Source organism: Hermetia illucens, chromosome 4 (assembly GCF_905115235.1).
Source record: "Hermetia illucens chromosome 4, iHerIll2.2.curated.20191125, whole genome shotgun sequence".
NCBI classification, from domain to species: Eukaryota; Metazoa; Arthropoda; class Insecta; order Diptera; family Stratiomyidae; genus Hermetia; species Hermetia illucens.
The window spans coordinates 85991910-86017344 of record NC_051852.1 but is presented as its reverse complement, the minus strand read 5'-3'; the positions used below and the strand labels follow the sequence as shown (position 1 = coordinate 86017344).

General features: G+C 40.6%; 1 protein-coding gene across 1 annotated transcript in view; it reads left to right on the top strand.

The window, feature by feature from the left end:
• Positions 1-25435, top strand: part of LOC119655796 (neuropeptide CCHamide-1 receptor-like) — a 725610-nt gene that overhangs the window by 676578 nt on the left and 23597 nt on the right. Inside the window, exons 6-7 of the mRNA XM_038061891.1 lie at positions 20671-20897; positions 21006-21109. Coding sequence (XP_037917819.1) covers positions 20671-20897; positions 21006-21109 — 331 coding nt within the window. The remainder of the gene's footprint in view (positions 1-20670; positions 20898-21005; positions 21110-25435) is intronic.

The following is a 25435-nucleotide window of genomic DNA, read 5'->3' as shown; positions in this document are numbered from 1 at the left end:
TAGAAGTTTTGGAGTCCCCATCACCAATATATTTTTTATATTTTACACCGAGCTCTTCAACGGATCGTCGAAACATTTCAATAACTCCGTCAACCTCCATCTTACCAGAACTTCCTTCGTGATTCGCCGTACACTCAGTCTGATGATCCTCGTACCATTCTAAATATTCATCTTTATTTTCTTTACTTTTTCTTCTTGTGCTGCTTTACGAAATAAAACTTTAGCAACACTTTTAACAGCAATATGTATTGTATCAAGGATACTGTAGTATCCGCTCTTACTTAACCCTGGTCCCAAATCCATCATGGCACAAAAAATGTTTATACCCGATAAACCAACACCGTGTAGTCGCATAACAAAAGTAAGACGTCTGTTGACCTCAAACGCATTCCTCACTTTTGGGCAAGAATTAATAGTAGTGAATTCATTGCACTTACACTTTATACACAAGTTAAATCCCAATCCAACTTGAGATTTTTTAAGAAATTTTATATCAGTCTTGCAAGCTTTACAAATCAGAACACTTTCTAAAGCACTGAATACTAAAGTAAAACTTAAAAGAGCGTAAGTTGAGCTCTCATCAATGGCTACTTCAATATCTTCTTCATTTTTTAATTTTTCAGCAGACTTGCTCACACATGTTACATCTTTTTCAGCAGTGTATCTATTACCGTGAAATTTTCGCTTGATGCCTGGATCTCCAGGACTTTTCGTACCACGTTTTTTTCCTTTCCTATCCATCTTAGATGCTTACGTGTCAACGCACGATCAAATACTAACGAGTACTGTGAATTTTGAGTTGAATATACTTTAAAGTAAAGATATATTATATAAATATATATATATATATATATATGCCTGGCGTACCAGGTTTATCCTCACCTGAGTTGCAAACGCAGAGCTGCATGTGACCAGGCGCGTGTCATGGGTTGCGGATAATGACATGACCCACCGGGTCAGCTACGAATATCGCAAGTTAATCTTGTAAATAAGTAGCCGCGGACAAGCAGAACGTTTCCCTTTGTGTTCGTCCTCCCTTACCGATTCTTCCCGTTCAGGGGGAGTAAACCTCCTTAACAAATCCGTAATCCGGGGTGAAGGGATCGACGCGCCTATCGGATGAATTGCAGTGACGTTACACTGTATTTCAGCGGCTCCCCTCCAAATACCTTCCCTACCTTTGGAGGTAACCATGGGGCATTGCAACATTGGGGCTCTGTTGCAGGGCTGACTGGTTCCCCATTACTCGTGGGAATAAAATTGGGGACTTTGGTTTAAATTCTTTAAATGGGACCCCAGGGACACGAAGACAGTACCCAACACGGTTAAGGGTCGTTCAACAACATCAGAGCGGCTCTTCGCCCTTGGATGTTTTGGCGGTTATGCCGTCAACCACCAGGGACGGGAGACCTAGGCGTCGTATGGTTTGGACGAACCAACTCAACGAATTTATCGTCCGCGCCTATTACCGTGTCACGGATTTGGAACGGAATCCATCAGGGTACAGACATCGACTACATGACGCGTTCATAACCCGATTTCCGGAGCTAAGTCATGTTCCGGAACAGAACGTCGTCAACCAGTACCGAGTGATTGTGAATAACAACCGAGTTGCCTTACCAACTAGGCAACAAATCTTCCAAGAGGTTTCACTTGAGCTCGGGCTGGAGTCATCAAATTACCGGACTAGTCAAAGGAGTAACACAAGTACTCCACCTGTAAGGCACTCCATGAATCCAGTAGTCAGGAGAAGCTTAGTAACTGGGGATGTCGACCCAATTTATAATGAGGCTTTGACCGCATTCCAGGTCGCATTCACAGAGTATGCTGAGATTCTCCCAGACGCTAGGCCAAGGATCCCAAAACTGAAGTTTACTTCGGCAACTACTAACATCATTGCTGCCGTTGACAGAATTTTGGCTGATCGTTTGGCTAGCGAGATTACTGCTACAGAGGTTCACAGCCTGATCTACGTTGCAGCTGCCACGGTTATTCGTCTCCATAACCAACATCTTAGAGCGAATAACAGAGGTATGCGCAGAAGGACTTTACCGTTCTGGGTGTTTCGACTCAACAAAAGAGTCGAAAAGTTGAGAAAGGAGATTGGTCGTGTGACGCAAGCACTCCTTGGAAATCCATCACCAAGAGTGCACAGATGCGTTGCAAACATCATTGGAAACTACCATCTGTCCAATGATATGCCAATCGAAGAAATCCTCGAGGTGCTGAAGCAGAAACTTGCGGTATGCTCCAATCGCATCCGTAGGTATCAGAAAAGCTTTCAGCGAAGGACAGACAACACCTTGTTCTTCCAGAACCAACGAGGATTCTACAAAAATCTCATCAACTCAGGTAGGGACAGTAACCTCAATCTGGATCAGGCAGAAGACTTCTGGAGAAGTGTTTGGAGCGAATCCAGTCGTTGCAATTTAGAAGCAGCGTGGCTCCCACACCTTATGCGTTCATGCGAGGCCCTCCCCGAAATGACCATGCCTGACGTAACTGAAGTCGATGTTAAAGCAGTCCTTGACAAGGCAGGTAACTGGAAGGCGCCAGGAGTTGACAAAATTCACAACTTCTGGCTGAAGCGATTCAAGAGCACTCACAGGATATTGGCAAATCAATTTAATCAGATGATTGCCGATCCTGATTTAGTTCCACCATTTTTCACCAAGGGGATAACTTTCCTCATCCCCAAGGAACAGGGTGTCTCTTGCCCTTCAAAATGTCGACCAATTACTTGTCTTCCTACCATCTACAAGGTCTTCACTTCAGTTCTGTGCGCGAACATCTCAAAACATCTTGATGTTCATAAATTGATAGCTGAGGAGCAAAAAGGATGCGCAAAAGGCTCCCGAGGCTGCAAAGAACAGCTTATAATCGATACGGTAGCTGTAAAGCAGGCTGTCCACCAAAAACGAAACATCTCGACAGCCTACATCGATTATAAATCAGCCTTTGACTCCATATCACATTCGTGGTTACTACCAGTGTTACGCTTGTATAAAATCAACCCGAATGTTGTTCTTCTTCTGAGAACAGTAATGAAGCATTGGAGCACGAAGCTATCGGTATCTTCGCAAACATCAGGAGAGATACCAATCAGGCGTGGCATTTTCCAAGGCGACTCTCTAAGCCCACTGTGGTTTTGTTTGGCTTTGAATCCGCTATCCCATCTTTTGCATGAAAGCAAATACGGGTTCCAAGTCAAGCATGGCATATTGTCGAAATGTACATTAAGCCATTTAATGTACATTGACGACATCAAATTGTATGCCAAAGACGAGAACCAACTTCGCTCCTTGCTGGACATCACCATCCAGTTCAGCAGGGATATCGGCATGCAGTTGGGTTTGGAGAAATGTCGCATAAAAACAATTGTTCGGGGAAAACACACCGACAACGAAGGATACAGCCAAAATAACATCCGAATTGAGGGCATGGATTCGGACGACGTCTACAAATACCTCGGCATATTGCAAGCAACAACACCTGCTGTGGCAATAATTAAATCTAAGTTGTTGGGGGAATTTGAGCGGCGTCTGGATCTTGTCCTTAAAACTGAGCTGTACGGGAAAAATAAAATCATGGCAATCAACACCTTTGCCATTCCCGTCCTTCTATACACTTTCGGTGTGATACAGTGGAGTAATACTGATTTAGAATCTGTCAATAGACGGGTAAGGGTAGTTCTTGCAAACAATAACATGCACAATAGAGCTGCCGAAAAATTGAGGATCACTATCCCACGTCATCAGGGAGGAAGGGGGGTACTTGATTTAAAAACGTTGCACTACAATCAAGTGCATTCTCTTCGTGAGTTTTTCTATGAGAAACAATCCTCTAGCCAAATACATCAGGCTACCGTCATGGCAGATAATAAATTATCTCCTTTGAACTTGAGAAGCAGAGAATGGGATCCCATGTCGAATGTTACTTCAGTCCAACAGAAGATCGACATGTGGAAAGAAAAACCCATTCACGGAGGTCATATAAAAAATTTGTTGTTGTCAGGCATTGACATCGAAGCCTCCAACAAATGGTTGACAAATGGTGTACTTTTCTATGAGACCGAAGCATTCCTAACTTCAATTCAGGATGCTTCGCTCCCAACAAAAAATTATAAACGGTACATTCTTCACGACTCCTCAATCACCAACTCCAGTTGTAGGTTATGCAACTGTGAAGAGGAGACCATCCAGCACATAACATCTGCGTGCAGGATGTTGAGCGGTACCGAGTACACCAATCGTCATAACTCCGTCTGCAAGATTCTCCATCAAAACCTTGCGTTGAAGTATAACTTAGTGGCAACCTACCATCCTTACTATAAGTATACTCCGCAGAGAATCTTGGAAAATGATCGGGTCAAATTACTGTGGGACCACACTATTGCCACCGACCACAGTGTTAATCATAACAGACCCGATCTAGTTCTGCTTCTGAAGGAAGAACGAGCGTGCTTTATAATCGATGTAGCCGTACCGTTGGACCGGAACACTGTTGAAAAACAGCACGAAAAAATCCGGAACTACGGCCCCTTGGCAGATGATATGAAGCAGACTTGGAGACTACAAAAGATCCAAGTAGTCCCAGTAATAATTTCAGCGACGGGATTAGTCCCGCAGAACTTACATAAAGCGCTGAAAACGCTCGATCTTAGGGCTGGACTATACATGGAGATGCAAAAAGCAGTTATCCTTGCAACCTGTGCTATAGTCCGAAGAGTCCTGTCCGGTAACAATCTGACCTAATGGGTTTCAGTCTTGATCCGCACTGTCTTCAATATAAGATCCATGTCTCTGTAGTGTAGGACCTCCGCGTCATTGGCTGAAGTGTTTGCGACAATCGAGATGTAGCAATACATTTTCGCATGGTCGCACACACTTTGCGTTAAAACGCATCATCGCTGTGATGCGGGCCTTTGGATGTTGCCTTCAGCCCATCCTTAGGTTGGTCGCCCCTCGGTCCGGTTGGGCGGGAAGAGGGTCCGTGGGCTTTTTGAACTATATAGAATAACAGAGTCAACCCAGGTATAAAAATGCGCGCAAACAAAAGAAGGGTCCAAGCGGTTGCAGCTGTGGGTCAACTTGAAAGGTTGGACTCCGAGGCGCTCTAGGAAACTCGTTATAACTCCCGAAATATTTCGAATTTCTGTCTGAAATTTTCACAGTATATTCTCAAGACATTGCACTTTCAAATTAAGCAAAAAAAAAATTTTCGATTTTTTGAACTCCAGTTACCAGACTACCACCTTAAACAAATTAAAGGCTTGTGTGCTTGAACCATATTGAAATTTTATTGCATTTGAACACTTATTATATACACAATTTTTGCTTACAGGTAAAATTCTTAATAGACTAAAAAACCGTAGGTACGAATATTACAAAAAAAAACGCTATGTCAACCAATTTCTCATTCAATGTATTTTTAGCTGATTTTGTTCAATACATTTTTAACGCGAGTTCTTTACCATCGTTGTTGACAATCGAAACTAATACCTTGCATGCAATTATTGCGAGTTAATATTATATTCTAGATAAAGTATGTGTTATATTTCTTAAAAAGACTTATTCTGATTATATTCTAAACATTCTGCCCAGCCAAGAACCACTGGTTCTTCTATTTATCGTGGTTGTACCACTGGACCGTGGATTCAGGAGATGTTCTGGGTGATGAAGTTGACTGAAAGCTTTGTGACTTGCAGAATTTCCAAAGGAGCGCCGTGATGATGATGCTGGTAATCGGGAACCTGAAACCGAGCCCGGACCCTAATACGATGGTCTGATGCCTAAGATGGTGCCAAGTAGTAGTTGGGCTTCTTGATGTTGAGTCTCCTCAATGAAGTTGTCGTCTCGTTCGAGAATTGTCTTTGATGGTACGTACACAACTGTCGTGTTGATTGTGTCAAGTCGTTGGATGATGACGGGTTTCACGTAGGTGTACTGGACCATGGCGTTGTTGATATCGGTGGGAGTGGTTCGAAGAATAACTGTAGAACTCTTCAGACTACAACTTGGGTCCATTTCTAAGATGCCTACGCCTTCGAGTTGTAGGTCTTGTCTTTGTCCCTTGCAAGTGAGGACGACAGGATTCGTGGTGGAAGCAAGAAACAGCCAAGTGTTGGGTCGTATTAACTGTTTCCACAACATGTTCTTCACATGAATGATGTGCTGCGGGCATGGTGTCTTGTTGAATCTGTTGTAGATCTCGTCCAAGATGCAATTCGGGTGGTCATCGATGCTCGACAATATGGTGACTGAACAATGAAATTCAGTTACTTGCTGTTTTTTGCATTGGTTAAATTGTTCCGGAGTCAGCGTGAAGTACGTTTGGTCGTCATACCTCACTCCGAGATAATTTTGAGCGATATCGGGAACTGAAAATTTTCCATTCCCTAAATTGTGTGGAATTCCGGTGAAATGCTTGAGCTCGAATTTCTTTCGTTCAACGATGTGGAACCAGCCGGAGATCGTAATTCCGTTTCCCTGGGTAGAAATGCCAGGTTTGCCTACTTCGTGTGAAACTATGATCAGTTCACCTCCTAGCTTTTCTTGCATCCGAGAGAGGGTAGTCACTATGGTTAATGCTGGTAGTATTTCCGAAAAGCTTCCTGTTCCTGATTTAATTTTGTAAATCGCTTCATAATGCTTCTGAGTGTGCTCCAGCCCAGTGAATGCTGCTTGATACGCTGCCAAGAGTTGAATATTGATTCTGTTGTGATTGGTGTACCAGGTGGCCATTTCTGCCATTGTCTTATAGGCGTGATCTACTTTCCTAGCGATGAAGTGTAATTTAGTGGTAAGAGCTTGCCGTGTCTCTTTCACAAGTGCGGTAGTGCTTAACAACAGGTTGCCGTGGTGTTCCAAAGTCTTGATGACCTGCCTTTGATTTTCATCCAGTTTGTCGATGTCTGCGTAGACTTCGTCGTTCACTCCGAAGATTCCTTGCAGTAGATTTCCTAGGAGACCGCGTTGACTCCTCACTGTAACCCATGGACTGATAGCGTCTATTGTTATGTTGACTTCATGTTCAAGTTGAGTCACAAGCTCCGCACACCGTATATCTGGGTGTAATCGTAGGAATTCTTTACAGATATTGGACATATTCTGACATATCTGTCGAGTTTGCTCTAGGTCAGACATGATCTCTTCACTAGAGATATTGACGTCTAACCGGAATTGTCCCTTTATTAGTCGGACCTGACCCAAATGATCGACATATATCCCTGGTGCAGAGTGCTTGATGGTATGGTTGCTTTTTGCCCCTGTGACACAAACTAATAAAGCGATTAAATTTATCATCAGTTTGGACATTTTTGATGTCTTTCCCCCAGACCGGGATTCTTGTTTCCTTTTCTGCCGATTTGGGTGGATACCAATGTCAGCTATCGTTGGCTCTACTGTACATTCATTGTTTGGCAAAGGACAAATCTTCGAAATAGGTCGTTTGATTATGTTATTTTCGGTCTTCAGCGTGACTACTCTAGTTAGTCCATCATTTCCAGGATGAACTGCCACAATTCTTCCTAGAGGCCATCGGCCAGACGGTTGATTTTCGCATTTAATGAGGACTAGATCATCCACGTTTATTTTTCGATTCTCACTAAACCACTTTGCTCGTTGCTGCAACTGTGTCAAATACTCCAAACTCCATCGATGCCAGAACTGTTGTTTGAGCCTTTGTACTAGTTGCCACTTTTTTGTAACATTGTCTTCTGTATTTCCATCCGGCAGTTCAAACAGATGTTCCCCCGTCAAGAAGTGTCCAGGAGTCAAAGCGGTAAGGTCATGTGGATCAGTGCTCAATGGTGTCAAGGGCCTCGAGTTCATACATGCTTCGATCTGTGCTAGCAGCGTGAACATTTCTTCCACGTTTAACAAGTGCGCACCGATGGTTTTGATCAAATGGCGCTTCATACTTTTGACTGCTGCCTCCCAGATCCCTCCAAAGTGAGGACTTCCCGGTGGAATAAACTTCCAGTTGATGTTGTTTACAGCTAATTTTCCTTGTGCTTCCTCAATCATCTTTCGTGCCGTCTCACGCAACAGTTTGTCAGCCCCTACAAAATTGGTGCCGTTGTCGCTTATCAAGGTGTGACACATACCTCTCCTTGCAATGAACCGTCTGATTGCTGCAATGCATGTTTTCGCTGTTAGATCGCTAGCGAGCTCAAGATGTACAGCCTTTGTAGATAGACATACGAACACAACTATGTATGCTTTGGTGGTCTTGGTCCCTCTACCGTTACTCCATTTAATTGTGATTGGCCCAGCGTAATCAATTCCTGTCCGAGCAAAAGGTTTTCCTGGCCGTACTCGTTCCTGAGGCAGTATTCCCATCAGTTGTTGACTCGGTTTGGCGTTCATTCTGAAACAATGGGTACATTTCCTTGCGAATTGTTTCACGGCCGTAAGCCCGTCAATGATCCAGTACTTCGTACGAATCGTCGAGTGTACTAGCTGAGCGGGACCATGCAGCATTAGATGATGGTAATGTTTTATGACCAGATTAGCCATATGTCCTCGGGGTAGTAGTATAGGGTGTTTTGTATCGAAATTTGCAGCACTCTGCTGTATCCTTCCACCAACCCGCAATATCTGGTCTGAATCGAGGAACGGTGTTAACCTAATCAGCGAACTAGTCTTGGCCAAGGGTTTGTTGGTGTTGAGTAGACTGATATCGTCTGCAAATGCGAATCATCCTAATGAGAGCGGTTTCCGCTTGTCGGAGCTCATCTGACTTTAAAAATGGGTTGTGAGAGTTAGACCTCCATCTTCTGCAGTAAGCGATGACTATTACGAGTTTCGTGAATGATGAGAATCGTTGCGTTAAATTCTCCTTTCCTTCTGCCTTAATAGTTGTGAAGCATGCTGCCTTTTGTCGTACTTCTAAATTGGTGACTGCTTTGTTGCATATGAATCTGGATTTCGGCCATTTGTCTTGATGTTCCTTTAACCAGTCTGGGCCGTTCCACCACTGTACATGATTTTTTAAAAAGTTAGGGAAAATTCCAGGGGATGCGAGATCTGCCGCGTTTGCTTTGCTATTTATATGTCGCCATTGTTTGGAATCGGAGGAGGAATGAATGTGGCTGACTCTATTGGCGATAAACACTTTCCATTTAGCTGCTGGACTTTGGAGCCATTGTAGTACGATCATCGAATCTGTCCAATAATAGGGAATGACATGCTCCCAATCATGGGCTTCTAACGTAGTTGACATCAGGTCGCACAAGAGCGCAGCGCTGCACAGCTCCAACCGTGGAATCGATTGGACCTTTAACGGTGCGACTTTGGACTTCGACGTTATGAGTTGAACAGTTGTGGAACCGTCACGTTCCTCAATGCGTACATAGATGACTGCCGCATATGCTGCTTCTGAGGCGCCACAAAATCCATGGACTTGAATAGTTACAGTATCACTACAGTGTAGCCACCTTGGAATAGTAATTTCCTGGAGAACCGGCAATTGTAAACCGCCATTTCGCATCAAGTTCTTCTGTGATTGGTTCATCCCAGGTTCTGTGTTGTAACCACAACTGCTGCATCATTATTTTCCCTACGACAATACACGGCTGCAACCATCCCATTGGATCGAATAATTTGGCTACCTCAGAAAGCAATTGTCGTTTCGTGAGCACAGTACCTGTGATCTCCTCTAAGGTAACCTTGAAGAAGAAGCAATCCCTTGCTGGATGCCATCGTAGTCCTAGAGTCTTGATGTGATCTTCCTTGTCGATGCTTAACGGTGGGTTCGCTTCTCTATCGGAAACAGGAATTGACTCCAACAGACTATCGTGATTTGCTGCCCATTTCCTTAATTTAAACCCTCCCTTTTGTAGCACTTTGATAAGGTCTTGCTGTAAGGTTTGCGCTTCCTTGATTGTATCTCCGCCTGTTAGGACATCATCCACATAAAAGTCTTCTTTAATGGCTCGACACGCTTTTGGATAGTGCATCCTTTCGTCATCCGATAGCTGATGCAAAGTGCGCATCGCCAAGTACGGGACGCTGGCCGTGCCATATGTAACTGTTGTTAACTTAAAATGTTTAATCGGTTCGGATGGATGACTTCGCCACAGGATTCGTTGATAGTCCTGATCCTGAGGATGTATACTTATCTGTCGGTACATCTTTTCTATGTCAGCTGCTATCACGTATCGATGCGTTCTCCATCTCATCAATACATGAGTGATGCTATTCTGAATGTTGGGACCGACGAGCAAGATATCGTTGAGTGACTTGCCTGTTGGTGTTGCTTGAGAGGCATTGAAAACGACTCGAAGCTTTGTGGTGGTACTGTCATCCTTGCGTACGGCATGGTGAGGCAAGTAATATGTCTGTTTTGTAAACTTATCTGCGACTGGCACTTCCACCATGTGGCCTAGCTCAAGGTATTCCTCCATGAATGCTACATATTGATTCCTTAAGTCATCGTCGTTGTTCAATCGTTTTTCCAATTGCGAGAAACGAATATACGCCTTTTGCTGCGAGTTGCACACGGTTTTTCCGGGATCCGCATTTTGCTTAAACGGGAGCCGAACAATGTATCTGCCAGACTCGTCCCTCCTGGTGGTCTGCTGATACCATTCCATAGCTGCCTGCTCGTCCCTTGTTACCGGCTGTTCGCTCGGTATCTCGTTGATTTCCCAAAACCTCTTGACCAGCCTATCCGTGCTGTCTTCAGTAGCGATAAATGTCAATATTCCCTCTTGATTGTTTCGAGCAGAAGTCAGACCGAGAAAAATCCAGCCAAATCTGGTATTCACTACACAAGGAGATCCCCTTTTGAACCCTGCTAACACGATCTCGTTGTAGATGTCTGCTCCAAGCAGAATGTCGATTCGCCCTGGAGTTCCGTATTGGGAATCAGCTAATTTTTTGACTGATAGTCCCGCTGGTAGCTTGACTGGGGTTTCGGTTGACGAATGCAAGTTCGTTATGGTCGGTAGTACTAAAGTTGACACATTGGTTGTGAAGTCTCCATACTTTGCCTTAATCACTAACTCCACACTGCCTCTGCTCTGCAGTCTTGTACCTGCTCCGACTCCGCATATATGTATCTTTGAGAATTGCCTTCGTAGACCAAGCAATTGAACCGCTGATTCCGTGATGAAACTCCTTTGCGACCCAGAATCTATTAAAGCTCTCAAAGTCACAAATTCACCCGAAACACTCTGTACATCAACTCGAGCGGTTCCGAGTAGTACTGTTTGATCCAGCGTTCCATCCCCAGCCAACAACGCTTGGGTAGTCGGGATGAACGGTTTAGCATCGACTGTCAATTGAAATGCTTGTGATTTCACTGTTATGTAGTAACGAATGGTGCTTCTTCGAACATGTCCGGCACCTGCCACTCGAGGGGCATTGGTTGACGCCATGTCCCTTCCTCAAGCAGTTAAAGCACAAGTTTTGTTTTCTTGCTTCATTTTTCCGTTGTTGCTCGTCCATCTCTCTGAACTTGTCGCACTGATTCACGTAGTGGTCCTTGGTGCAAATGCTGCATGCCTTTGTCGTTGTAGTCGTCAGTGAGTCAACCTTAGAAGTTTTCCGAGGAATATTCAACGCCTCGAGTGCCCTGAACCGACTCGTCAGGAACTCCAAAAACGATTTCAAGGTGGGTAACTCTGCGTTAGCACCCAGTGATGCCTCCCATAATCGTCGAGATTGTTGGTCCAATTTCTGAGTTGTTTCGAAAATGACCAATAAGTCCCAATGCTCAGTGTTGACGCCGATGCTATTCATATTAGCGATGAACTTTGCGGTGGCGTCCATTACTCGTTTGATAGAGGAATCAGAATCTTCCTTTGCCATTGGCAAGTTGTGGAACTTGTGCAAGTAATTCCATGCCATGGCTCGCTTGTTGTCATACCGTTCTCGCAGCATGTGCCTTGCTGCCTCGTAATTTTCGTTGTTCACATCCAGATGTTGAATGACTCTTGCAGCATCACCTTGAACAGCGCAGACAGCGTCTCGTTGCAGTGAATTAACGAATTGAACATGCGCCACTGACTGTATTTCCCATCAAACTTCGGGATAGTCAATCTTTCCAATTGCACCCGGTTCGTCGCCCCTGAACCGCTGCTGTTCATATGTTGCGTGATTGGCTGGTATGCCGCCAAGCCCGACTTGAAACGAGTAAGCAAATCCAAATACGTTTCTTCGGCGCTCTCATACTCTTCCAAGTAGGACTTCTGTTTACTGGAATCTCCTGAAAGGTCATCCAGGACTGCTCCATGTCGTTCCTGGCAAGCCTGCCACAGTTCCTCCAGACGTTGTGTTCTGGCTTTGAAATAGCCGAGGGAATGCTTCTCCTTGCTGTCCTTCAAATGATTTCGGCTCAGGCTGTTCAGACTGGCGAAATTATCCCGCTGTACTAAGATCACCTCCTTGGTCATCTTGTGACGTCACGGATCTACAAGGATACTGACGGATGGGTACTTTTAAGCTCTCTAGCAGCGGAGTCTTGCCACTCTTTTGCACCAAATTGATTTGTTCAATTTACACGGTGGAAAATATTGAGCGCAAAGATTGCGGTAGAGAACAATTTCTCCAACTCGTTCAGTGTCCGGCTCGACGGACCAGACAATGTTGACTTTTCTAAAAAAATCAAACTGAATATGGCCAAGTGCTTAGGCAGTCTCACCTAAGCTTTAAACAAATTAAAGGCTTGAGTGCTTGAACCATATTGAAATTTTATTGCATTTGAACACTTATTATATACACAATTTTTGCTTACAGGTAAAATTCTTAATAGACTAAAAAACCGTAGGTACGAATATTACAAAAAAAAACGCTATGTCAACCAATTTCTCACGCAATGTATTTTTAGCTGATTTTATTCAATACATTTTTAACGCGAGTTCTTTACCATCGTTGTTGACAATCGAAACTAATACCTTGCATGCAATTATTGCGAGTTAATATTATACTCTAGATAAAGTATGTGTTATATTTCTTAAAAAGACTTATTCTGATTATATTCTAAACAAATACGTACTATCATTCCGGCATTCCGCCCTGTTTTATTGATTAGAACTAGCATTAGAATGGTTCGAACCACCATGTCTGAGTCAATTTCAGATCGCGACGACGTCTGTTTACTTTTAATGCGTATTATTCGTAAATTTCCCATAATTAAACCCATCATTTTTATATGACATTCGAAAACTTTACAAGCTTGCAAGTTTAAAGTAAGTGAAGACGATGACCTTTGTAATCGGAAAAGTATCCATTTATATAATATGTAGTTTCTGAAAATGATATCAAACCTGGGATTAACTGATTCGGGCAGTGGAAATTGTGATTTAATTGGACACATCTAGCTTTTTAACACTGTTGGCGAAAAACCCTATTTCATGGATCAATTTTCCTCAAAGGAGTAGTGCTATCCACAATTAAGATTTCTACAACCATAAACAGGACAACCTTTTGAAGGGATTCTTCAATGATAGCCCTAAAACAGGATAAACCGGGATTAATTTCCAATAAATAACCTGACACTATAAGGAAATCAAATCCTTGGATTGCAAAGTTGAAATATACTAAACAGACAAAATGTCTTGTTCCTCTTCTCCTATTTCTTTAGTATTTAGCTGAAGCGGAATGGGCTCGTGAAGATGGGGTTCATCATCTTTCTTTTTGATAAGTTTAGGCGAAGCCGATAGTCTTCATAATCAAAACCCTAGGTCATACCCGATTGATTTGGATATCCAGGTTTGCCTTAGTTAGTTAGTTCTTATCATCCAGGATACTTTTCTTGCAGCTACTCGGCAACGGATGCGATGCCATATCAATGGTGAATGTCCTGATTTCGCATATGAACATAGCATTTTATACTACTGATCTAGCATATTTTTGTCTGCCAAACTACAACGCAGCATTTCTTTCATGCCCTGCCAGCACTCGGTACAGCGGTGGACGATAGGGCAAACTCGCTCCGGTAAATTTTAAAATATTCCTTGATGCGATAGTCACATAGTTATCGAGTGCAACTTTATCGAGATTGCGAAGATACCTAAAATTATTTCATGATATAGTTGATCATTGGCTGAGAGCATCGAAGTATTCAAAACACACAGTTTTTTATCATAGTTATATTGTGGTCGGTCATCCAAAACTTTGTTTTCTTAAGATTTGATCATGTGCCATGCTGCATGAGATGATCATTCCACATATGGACGAGTTGCTCGAAATTAGCTTTGTTATGATAGGTTTCATTGCAGGCATCTCAGATCAAATTAGGCAATGTTGAAGAGTAATGCTTTTCAAAGTTTTCTTTTAGAAACTCCATAATTATAGACAAACCTGACGCGGTTAATGGTAATTTGAGGATAGATTGAAAAAAGAAACTTAAGCCTACAAGTGGGAGTACAGAAATCTCATATTAACTGTCGGTCTTGTCATAACAAATCATAATTTTTAGTAAAAATATAACTTCCTTGCTAACTATCAAGAATCGGACTGACATAATCGTTCGAAAGAGCGGCGAAAATTTTAAACTTCTCACGGAGATGCAGATGGGGCCTGCCAACCATTCCATTTGCATCTACCGAAGCATGATAAAATCATTATAGAAAATGCTTCCACTTCGATGTTAAAAAACAGGAAACAGTCTTCGATAGATAATGCACAACTCGGATGGTGCATCCACATCTAATCATAGAGTACCATATGTTTGCAAGCAGTAAAAAAGGTGAAGGAGAAAACTCTGGCAGGGTTTCAGGCTGTTTAAAAATGCCAAAACGCCAAGAATACAATTGCAGTCGATTTCCGATAAAATGGAAATAAATTGCTTTGTGGTAGCCCCGGCCACTGCGCAGTCACATCAAGAAGGGTCCAAATGAAAAAAGCCATAGTTGTTAGCACAGACTATCTGCATGCTCTACAGGCGTAGATGACAGAGGAATAGAACATTGAACATAAAATGGTATTCTAACTATTACAGTTAAATTGTGCACCACCTCCTCTCTAAAGGTTGCGGCATTTAAGAGAATCCAATGAATCGTCTATTAACAAATCCTTCGGACAACAAACCTTTACTTAAATAGACTAGCTCTGACTTATATGAAAGATATCAGGAATACTAGCAACGGTATCATTCTCTACTACAAAACTCTCAGAAATAAGTACCCTTGAAGACGAGACTCCGTTATAACTCTCTGACAATCTTTTTTAAAAGCAAGATCTCTGGGCACGCCTAGGAACAAGCGGAGTTCATTGTTTAGAAGTTAAGAACAACGATGTTCATTAGTTATAACACTTCCTTTATTTCATAAAAACAGTGGCACTGACAACTTCAACAAAGGATAAATTTCATAGAAACTTTGTATAGGAATCTTTTCACTTTTTCCAACAACACAACTGGTCTAGCACCATTTTATTTACCATTTTTATTATTTTTCTGACATCTTCTATCTATCTTTCGGTTCTCATTTTTTTCTCATTCCAAGATATGACATTTCTCGTCACCTACTCTGCTCTTCACTCCTGTAGCGAGGTCTAAACTGAGTGGAAAGCGCCGGTGACGTCATCTGTCCGCTGGTATTCGCAACATTCGAAATAAATTTCGAATGCCGCGAATCCTGCCGCACCACAATTGTATCAGAGAGAACAAAGCTTTAGCACTTTACCCTAGGCTTTCCACTGTTTTATTTCTAGCTATGCTCCCCAAATAAAAATTTCTTTGCAATATGAATGGATTGTGCCCATCCCTTTTGATTTCATTTTATAACATATTCTAACAAGGCGGAATACCGTGTTTTGTGTTTATCGTACGTGAGCAACTCTCAATCAACGATTTTCCATTCGTAGATAGATAAGAATACAAAATATTCTTTCATATAATATTTTGTCAAACTCCAAAATACTACTTGCAAGCTTTATTAACGCATACATATACCTAACGCATACATATACAATTGAGTAATTGACACTGATATACAAGAAACTAAAAAAGCCAAAAAAAGGAAACCTAAAATGTCCCCACTTTTTGACTGACACCATACATCATCTCAGATTCTAATAAATTTAGCTGAAATGCAAAACTTTGACCTTCTATAACTTTGTTAATACATAATAGCCGGCTATACTGATGTCTACTGTACTTCTAGAATGAACTTAAGGGGGCTTTCCGGTAAATTTTTAAAATATGGTAATATGCAATTATTAAGTTGATTGGTGCAGATATCGCAACATATTTTGATGCCCAGATTTCATATAGATGTATCACTGTGATTCTTTTCAGACTTTTCGGTTGGATGAGTTCAGAGAACGAAACATGTTTCACTTTTTGGGGCACATAGTTTGAGCCCTATCTATCCTATGTTTCAGCCAATGTCAAAAATGACAATTGTTCTTATTAATTATGACGCCAGCATATCATTTGCATGGCTTAAGGAGGTCATCCCGCGTGAAGACCGTTTTTTTTTCGCTTTGTTTTTAGAAATTTTGATTGAAGAACTGGATAAAGATACAAATACGATTTTTTCCCCATATATTTATTAATGTCCAGCCCGATGGCATAGTTCGTTATTGAAATACAGAACAACTTATACACCCATCTCCAAAAAAGGTGTTTTTTGCTGCCATGCTAGAGGGCGCTGCGATCACTTTAACGAGTAAGTAAATGGCATTTTAACGTGCAGATTTAACTACAGTCCACAAACTAGGATTATTAAAAAATGTTAAAAGCTAAATTTTTGGTGCCTTGTTAAACTTTTTTTTGTGAATTTTGGTGTTTTTTCCAGGATTTTTTAATGAATACAAAAAAAAACTACTAAATAAATCGGAATTATCCTAGTTTGCGGACCGTATAAATATGTTCTGAATAAGTCGTGCAAATTTCAAACCATTTCGTTGGATTGATTTTCAACTATGGTGGAGGCAGATTTTCAGTTTGCGGTTTCGAGAAAAACGCATTTACGTAGAAATGGAATAGCTCTGCACTCAAATATACACGCATAAGTAACAAGCAAAACCTTTCACACCTGAAGCGTCTAACTTCCGGTTTTCTAACTTTTTCAAATACAAATCACATTTTTGTTAACTTTATCATAGAACATTTCAACGCATAGTCACTTATTACTTACAGTCTTTGACTTTAAGTATATTTTTAGGGATTTTTTGTAAAACAAAACAAAAACGATTTATGAAGAATCTGCTGCTGACCAGCCCTTATTAGAATCAATTCAATGTCTGTTTGTCTGTTATATCCGATTTACTCGAAAACGGCTGAACCAGCTGTCAGGAATTTGGTGAGAATGTTTGGTCTCTGAATCCTTTTACCATATATACAATGAGTGGCACCATTGCATTGTGCATTGTGTTTAAGAACCGGTTCCACATACATACGAAACGAGGGTATGAGGTACTGTAATCATGTAGTGCACCGTTACGGTCTTGAATGAAGTGCTCTAACACACTTCAAAGCCCTGACCCAATTGGATTGTCCCGCCAAAGATTATTATTATCAAAACCATCCACCCAGGACCTATCCAATGAAAAATCTGGAAAAATTCAGAATCGAGCATAATTCCGTTATCCACTCAAATAAAGTTAATTATAGTATATTATCATATTTTAGAAATTTACACGAAAACTTCCCTTCAATTCATCCTAGAAGCACAAAATTCCGTAGCATTATAAACAATAATATTATACACAAAGTTGAAAAGTTTGAAAAAATCCAACTACTAAGCAAGATCTCAAGGTCGAAATTGTGTATTTTAATTTTCCGCGATTTTCAAGTGTCCTTCTCGCGGTGAGTTTCCTGGGATATTTCGCTTTCCTGATGTCGTAGTGTAAAAATTCTTGGATTTCGTGAATCTGAGCCGCTTCCCCATTCGAACAAGACATCGCCCACCGAAATCCGACAATTTTGCTTTTTTGCCCATTTTTACGACCCGGGGGCCGTGGAAATTTTCAATTTTGCTCGATTTTCACGAGTCCTCCTCGCGGGGGACTTCTTGCGATATCTGCATAGTTGTGAACACGCGGTAAAGTAGAAACGTGGAGAGATGCGTTAGATCAATTTGGATGGATATATTTTAATTTTGAATATTTCGGATTCTTAGCTATGGAGGAATGAAAAAACGTGCGTAGAAAGTTGCTCACATAAGATGAACACAAAATCCTTATTGCGGAAGCGGCGAGCTGCCGATATTCCAACTTGTTTTTATTTGAACAAGCCATATGTGGCCCAGGATTCTGGTAAACTGGTATATCTCAGAGAAAAAATCAAGTTTCATTTTAATCTATAGGCTATCTTGGGAACGAGGCTTTCTTGGAAATGTACGAAATTCAATTTTTTCCACTGCTATAACTTTCCAACGACTTCGAATTTTGACAAATTAGTTCCCAGTATATTCTAGATTTATGCAAAACATTCCTTAAGTCGGCACATTGGGGGTACCGGTGATATTCATTAGTTAAGTATTTAAGTAATCTTGGTGAGTAATGTACTGGAATTGAATGTTTCATTTTTCACGGAGTTCTACAAAATTTATCTAAGTACGTCGCACTGAAAGCCACAAGTCGGGAAACCAGAAGCTGGACGCTTCAAGTATGAAAGGTTTTGTATATTATTTCTTTTATAAAAACATTTCCCACTGACACTCAAAATCTTAGAATTTGCACTAAAGCGACAACCGGGCCCGTAAGAGAAACGATCACTTTTTAGCTCCTACCCTCTGCCTTGTGAATTAAATGTCAAAACTTTTGAAAAGCGCTGATCGAGACTTTTCATTTAATACAGCACTTGGCTAGATTTGGTGAAAAATAATTGTACACCCCCTTTTTGGAATTATGGGGACTCCTCTTAAATTCCACGTAGAACGATACAACTCACTGTATACGTGAGCGTTCACAGTTCCCACCTTCCCACTAAATTTGGTGTCAATAAGTATTGCCGGTCTGTCTGTCAATCAGAAGACAGACTGACGACAGTAAACCGATTTTAATAAGGTTTTGCTTTATACAAAACCTTAAAAATTATTTCCCTTGGTTACGCCAAAACTTGAGAACGGGTCTAGCGATTTCATTCTAAAAGTTTCCTTATGCTTTGCAGAAGGTTCTTAGGCAAAGAAAACAGGGCGGGAAATTCGAAAATCGCAGAAACTGCAATTGACTTTTGTCAAAACCACTCTACTCAAAACAAAAACCAGCCAATACTGCAAACCTGGGGGTTTCGATGAATGTAATTCATAACCTTCTCGAGTTTTGAATTTAATGCCGCATCCACATATGTATTTACCAAGTTCCAACAAGTCATGGCAAATTCAAACGTGTGAATAATGTGTTTTGGTAAGTTTGTAATCGTTTGCCAGCGACCCATCGGTCGGTTTTTGGATGGCGAGGTCTGGTTCGGTAAAAATTTTGTAGAATTCTGGAGTTGGCGGCAAGTGGACATTGCAAAAAAACTCTGCTCTGCAAAGGCGCAAAGTAAAGTCTGATAAGATTGCCTTTGCTCTGCGATCGAACCAAAGCTAGAAACATTTTTAATTCTTTTAACAGCTACGTTGTTCGGTATCCATCGATCAAAACATTCGTTTATTCATTTGTTAGTGCATAGTCCATTCCATTCGTTTATTCAGTTTCAGTTTGAGTGAGATTTTTGAGAAGTGTTAGTTCAACTACAAGAAGGAGGGGAAGGGAGTATTTCAATAAGGAACTATTCAATCTATACACGCTCAAGACATTAATAAATCTGTGGTGAAAAAATCGTATTTGTATCTTCATCCAGTTCTTTACAAAAAATTTCTAAAAAACCAAAAAAAAACGGCCTTTACACGGGATGACCCCCCTAACTTGTAGTGTATATGGTTATACAGAGAACACTAAGTGAACCAACGTTTTATTTTCAATTTTTTGGTTACTCAAGAAGCCACCAGTTGAGTGGAATCGCTAAAGTGAAAATCAACTACGTAGAAATGTCGCATTTAATTCAACGTTGTGTTTCTAGATATCAAGGCATTCACTATATTAATTGGTTTCCGGAAATGACCTAGATTCTATACATTTTTTGACTTACACCCAGGCATGCAATTATTGCTTGACGTCATATGACGTAACAGAACCTATTTGAGATAATTTTATCTTTACGTTCAAGGTAAGTACAATGAGAAACAAAAAAAATTCTATCATCATCTGGCTAGTGCGAAATATGTCGGCAGTTTTCAATTGAGATGGTCTAAAGCACGTTGGTAGTTCCGAAATGAAAAAAAAAGCAAGCAGAAGTTAATGAAGAAATGGCTGTGCTGTGCAACAGAACATCTGTCGGGCCAGCTAGTTCTCTAAAATAATTGGAAAAGTACATTAGATGCAATATTTTATGAAAGAAAACAAAAAACAATTCCATGCATATTAAAAACTCCATTATATGTTAGTATCATAGAGACTGGCTCAAGCCACTTTGTATCAATTTACTCACCTACTCTCTGGCATAAGGGGGGACTAGTAATTGTATCTTATTGAAATAAGTATACATATGAAAACGTCAAAGATAAGAATATCCTCAAGCATCTGTTCAGAGCACGCAGTAGATCCTTTCTATGCTCATATATATATATATATATAAATGAACATCGTAATTTCTTCACTTATCTCACGTACACAATTAACCATTTATTCCAAGATTTTTTTCCATTTGTATATATTTATCTTTTCACAGATACATTCTCTCATTGGCACTTGCGGATCTTCTGGTTATTGTAACAACCGTCCCACTTACTTCCACCGTATATACCGTTGACTCTTGGCCCTGGGGTAGCATACTTTGTACACTATCAGAATTCATCAAGGATGTATCGATTGGAGTGTCGGTTTTCACACTAACCGCCCTTTCATGTGATAGATACTTCGCTATTGTAGATCCCCTTAGGAAGTTCCATGCTCATGGTAAGTGAACATAAGCCACTTTGCTAAACTTTTATCTGTAACTAAAGCTGATAATTGAAAGTTATTAAAGAGCGAACTATTTGTTTTGCCACTTCTTTGCTGAAACAGGAGGTGGACGACGTGCCACGCGTATGACTATAGCAATTGCTGTCTTGATTTGGATATTGGCTATAATATGTGGTCTTCCAGCCCTAATTGGAAGCTATATAAAGGTAATTATCAGAGTTAATGTTATTGATTTGCTTTTAGTGCTGACAATGTAATCACTTTGATGGTGAGTCCAACCATTGGTATTGAATGTTGCAAATAGTGGCATCAATGATAGGAGGTTTGTTTGTATTTATAAAAAGATTCATGTACCCCTGCACTTACTCATAATTATCGTTTCAAATTTGGAGAAGAAATTAACGCGTGATTGGCCATTAGTGAGAATTCATGAGTACTTGGTTAACATGAGCAAATTTCACATTGAAGAAAAATTGCCTTTACATGTGAAAAAATAAATTAAGGGTTACACCCAAAAACGTTGGGCAAAAATGTAATACCCGTAGCCAAAAAATAATAATGTTTGGCCTTGGTGAAACATTGTTGCTTTCGAATAACAATGGCGATAACTTCACAATTACAGCCCCCATACATATACTAATACAGAGAGACTATTGGGACCGAACGGCTTCAACTTAAGGTCGGTATTGCGATAGTTTCACTTTCAGATTATGGATAAAACAGTGAAAGCCGACTAAGTGTTGTTAACCGGTCAAAAGACTTAAGGTTCGGGGCTACTATTGCTTGAAATTGAACTATGTTCTACACATTGATGCAAATAGGAGAAGCGCGTTAATCTACCACATTGAGAACCTTAGATTTGATGGCATTTGCCTTAATATGGGTCTCCTACCCTCCTTTCTAAATCCAACCCATGATAAATAAATCGGTGAGAGAGCGAGCCGGTGTTATCAGCCTGGTCGAGGCGTTTGATGAAAAATGACCCAACAGGAGGCGCAAAGAACAATTCCGTGTCAAACCTGGTAGCTCAACTTCAGCTTGTTGAAGGCAAAGATGAGTTGGCTTCTGTTTGGAAAAACATATATCAATCATTCTCTCAGTACTTAAAGGATAAAAGCATCCACGTCCAACTCCAATTTTTAGTATCAGACCTAACAATGAAATAAATAGTTTATAAATAAGTTTAAATTCAACTCAACCACGCTCCAGTTAATATGGGGAAATTATGAAAACCTATGAATCTAGAACATGTACCGAAATTCTATACTTGGAAAGTGTCTAATATTTTTCTTATTTACTTTTTAATGTTTCCCGTAAAGTAGAAGTTACTCCAATATGATAAATCCTATCTGAATTTTCTTGGTGACAGGCCTCGCGACTGGCCCACAAAGAAAACGTATTAAATGTTGTTAAAAGCAAAAATGATCATATTGAGATATCCCAAGCCTCGGAGAAATGCTAGCGCGTTCACCTCAGTCGAAGCGACAGAATGGATCTCGATCCTGTCGACAAATGGGAAAGGATTCTTGATGTACGGACGACGTCAGGTCACATATAAATTAACCCGAGCGAAACAAATATGTGTTCGCACGTTAAATGTTGGTATCCTCACTGGAAGGACGAAGGAACTTCCAAAAGCAATTCGGAACAGGCGCCTCGATATTTGCGCTCTACAAGAAGCTCGATGATGCGATGCCAAGCGATTAAAGGAGTCGGGCGATTTGATGACCAGCTGATGAAATTCACCGTTATACCAACTGATTGCATGATTCACTTTTTTATCGTATACGCACCATAGACAGGTCGACTTGATGCCCACAAAGATGCCTTCTGCCGTTTTCTCGATACAAAGACCTATACTGTACCCACTGCTTTTTATATTTCCAAACTTATCTGTTCATATGGGTGAAAAGGTAGACAGCAACAAATGCCACGGGAGAAAAGGGTTTGGAGAACAAAATGAGGTTGGCGATCGTGTAGTCGATTTGGCGGATGCTGACTACCTTGTGCTTGTCCATACATGGTTCATCAAACAATCGCTTTATCTCAATGATCTCCTTCTCGCCATTAACAACCATCACGAATGCGAAACACTCATCGAATCAACCCAAAAACACTTTTAGGAATGACGATGTCCAAATGAAAGTCCGTGAAACGGCTTTACCATAAGTATTTCCACGATAAAAAGCTTACCAATTGACAAATTTACAGGAATGCCAATCGGAATCAAAAAAGGTGATCACTGCTATCCGAGCGGTCCATTACAAACATCTATCGATAAACTGTATAAATGGGCGTTAGAAATCTGTATCAACTTGACAAAGGCGGACAACAATACACACAGCGACGAGCAGCGACGGATAAATAACGGGAATATTTCGAGCATATTTCAACGGAAAAATTTGTTCATCCTCCACTTCCACAAGTTCTGCCGAAATTGGGAGCAATTTCACCTGTCAGTCCATGCCTGATGACTTCGTATCTTAACTCAGAAAAGCGAGTTATTGAGAAAGGTAGAACAGCGTTTGACTAGATAGAAAATAACACAGTTTTCATATTGCCGTTCGATCCAGTTGCTGTCTCATACGATGAAGGCTTTTAAACGCATTCTTGATAACCCATATTCTAGATATCATTCAAATAACATGAATCCAATGCATTTTGTCAAAAATTGCCAAACTACTGACGAAAAGCACGCTGCGTGGTTGCTCATGGAGAAACACCGTGAGAAACATCATCCGCTTTACACTGCTTTTTGAATCTAGAGAAGGGGTTTTACTATGTGTCACACGAACTCATATGATATGCTCTGCGGCAGCACCTGGTGGTAGAATAACTTGCTTTACCGAAAAGTAAAGTTCAAAGTGTGACTAGCATATCAAAACATCACTCGAAGTTGATCATGCAGTGGATATACGATATCTAGGCTCAAAATCTTACTGATATCTCCTCAAATAAAGTTTATAATTTCATAATTTTATTTCATTTTTTTTTTAATTTTTTCCAAAAAAAAAGGTTGACTCACGGTTACCTCCAGGACAGAGGCAACTCATCAAACAATATCTTACCTCTGCCCTGGGAGCAGCGTGGTCGAAAGTAGCGACAGGTGGTAATCGCTCTATTTATATACAATCGCAAGTTCAGACCTGAATCAAGCCGAAGTGAATTTTTTGTTGAGTATGCTGGGAGTCATGAGTCCGCATGGATGTTCAACCCAAAAAGAGGAGTCCGTGGACTACAAAAGAGGGAGTAAGTTGCTTCCCACGTGATCTGGTCCGTCATCAAGTCATGTGGTCCCAGAACTGCCAGCAGTCGAGTAAAAAAATTTTAGCGTACAAGTACTGCAAAAGAAATTTTCGTTAAATTTAGGAAATCACTCTTATACAAATTGTGTGGAATATCTGTATCTGAGATGAATTAGCACTGTGATTAGAAGGCATGACAAGCCTAAATATAATATAAGACCCAGGTTACCGTACACTGGGTGTCCCCTGCGCTAGTAGAATTTGTTGTTGGTAAAAGAATCGAAATAATTTCGGAAAAATTCATTGATATATAATTAACAAGTAATAGGGATCAGATGCCGTCCATGATGAAAGAAATTAGATGGCCTCATGGAGAATACATTCGTAACCACTACTTCCAACATTCCCGGATAATTTGTATAAACTATTTAGAAGACTGTCATATATTTAAGAATTTTAAATCGCCTTTGCATATCCTGAGATCTCCAAACAAACCTAGAATCTTGCAATAATTTGGACGTTCGATTATATGTCAACTCAAGCCCAGACACTTTGCGAAAATCTTAGAGTCTGTTTTGTGGTTTTGTTTTATAAAAATGTATTTGACCACACCATAGCTCCATATGTACATCACTCGAAATGTACGTATGTTAAGGATGTATGTAACTATTCACTTTAATGGGATTCCGATGTTTTATTTCTTAAGGTGCAGTAATATCACAAGAAAGAATTACCTCTGGTCTCCTATAACTTTGTTAATAATAATACGATTTCTACCAAACTTCCCAGTACGGTCCCCTGTGTTGACCTATATTACTACTTCATGGTTCTTGGCTAAACTACGGGGAATTTGCAGTGAATCTAAAAAGTATATTAATTTTATTTGAACAAATATCGGGATGGAGAGTATCATTTGGTCGAGACGTGGTATGCATCATCAGGATTTTCCAGATTTGCTGAATGGATGGCTTCTGATTGGCTTTTAAAATAAGCGACCACTTTCTAATCCCAATAATCCCCTTTTCAAATAGTGACTTTTCATTCCATATTTTCACTAAATTAGCGGTCAATAGATACAACCATTCCTAAGAAATGAGAGTGATAGAGGCAGACAGACGGACAGTCAACCGATTTCAATAAAATGTTCTTCTTGACAAAACTTAGAGCGTATTTAAAAAATATAGTTATTTACTATTAGAAGCTTTACGTGAACAGATATCGATATGTATAACCCCATATACTTCCTCTCGTTAATGAAGACTCTGCGATACCTGGAAATTCTTCCCC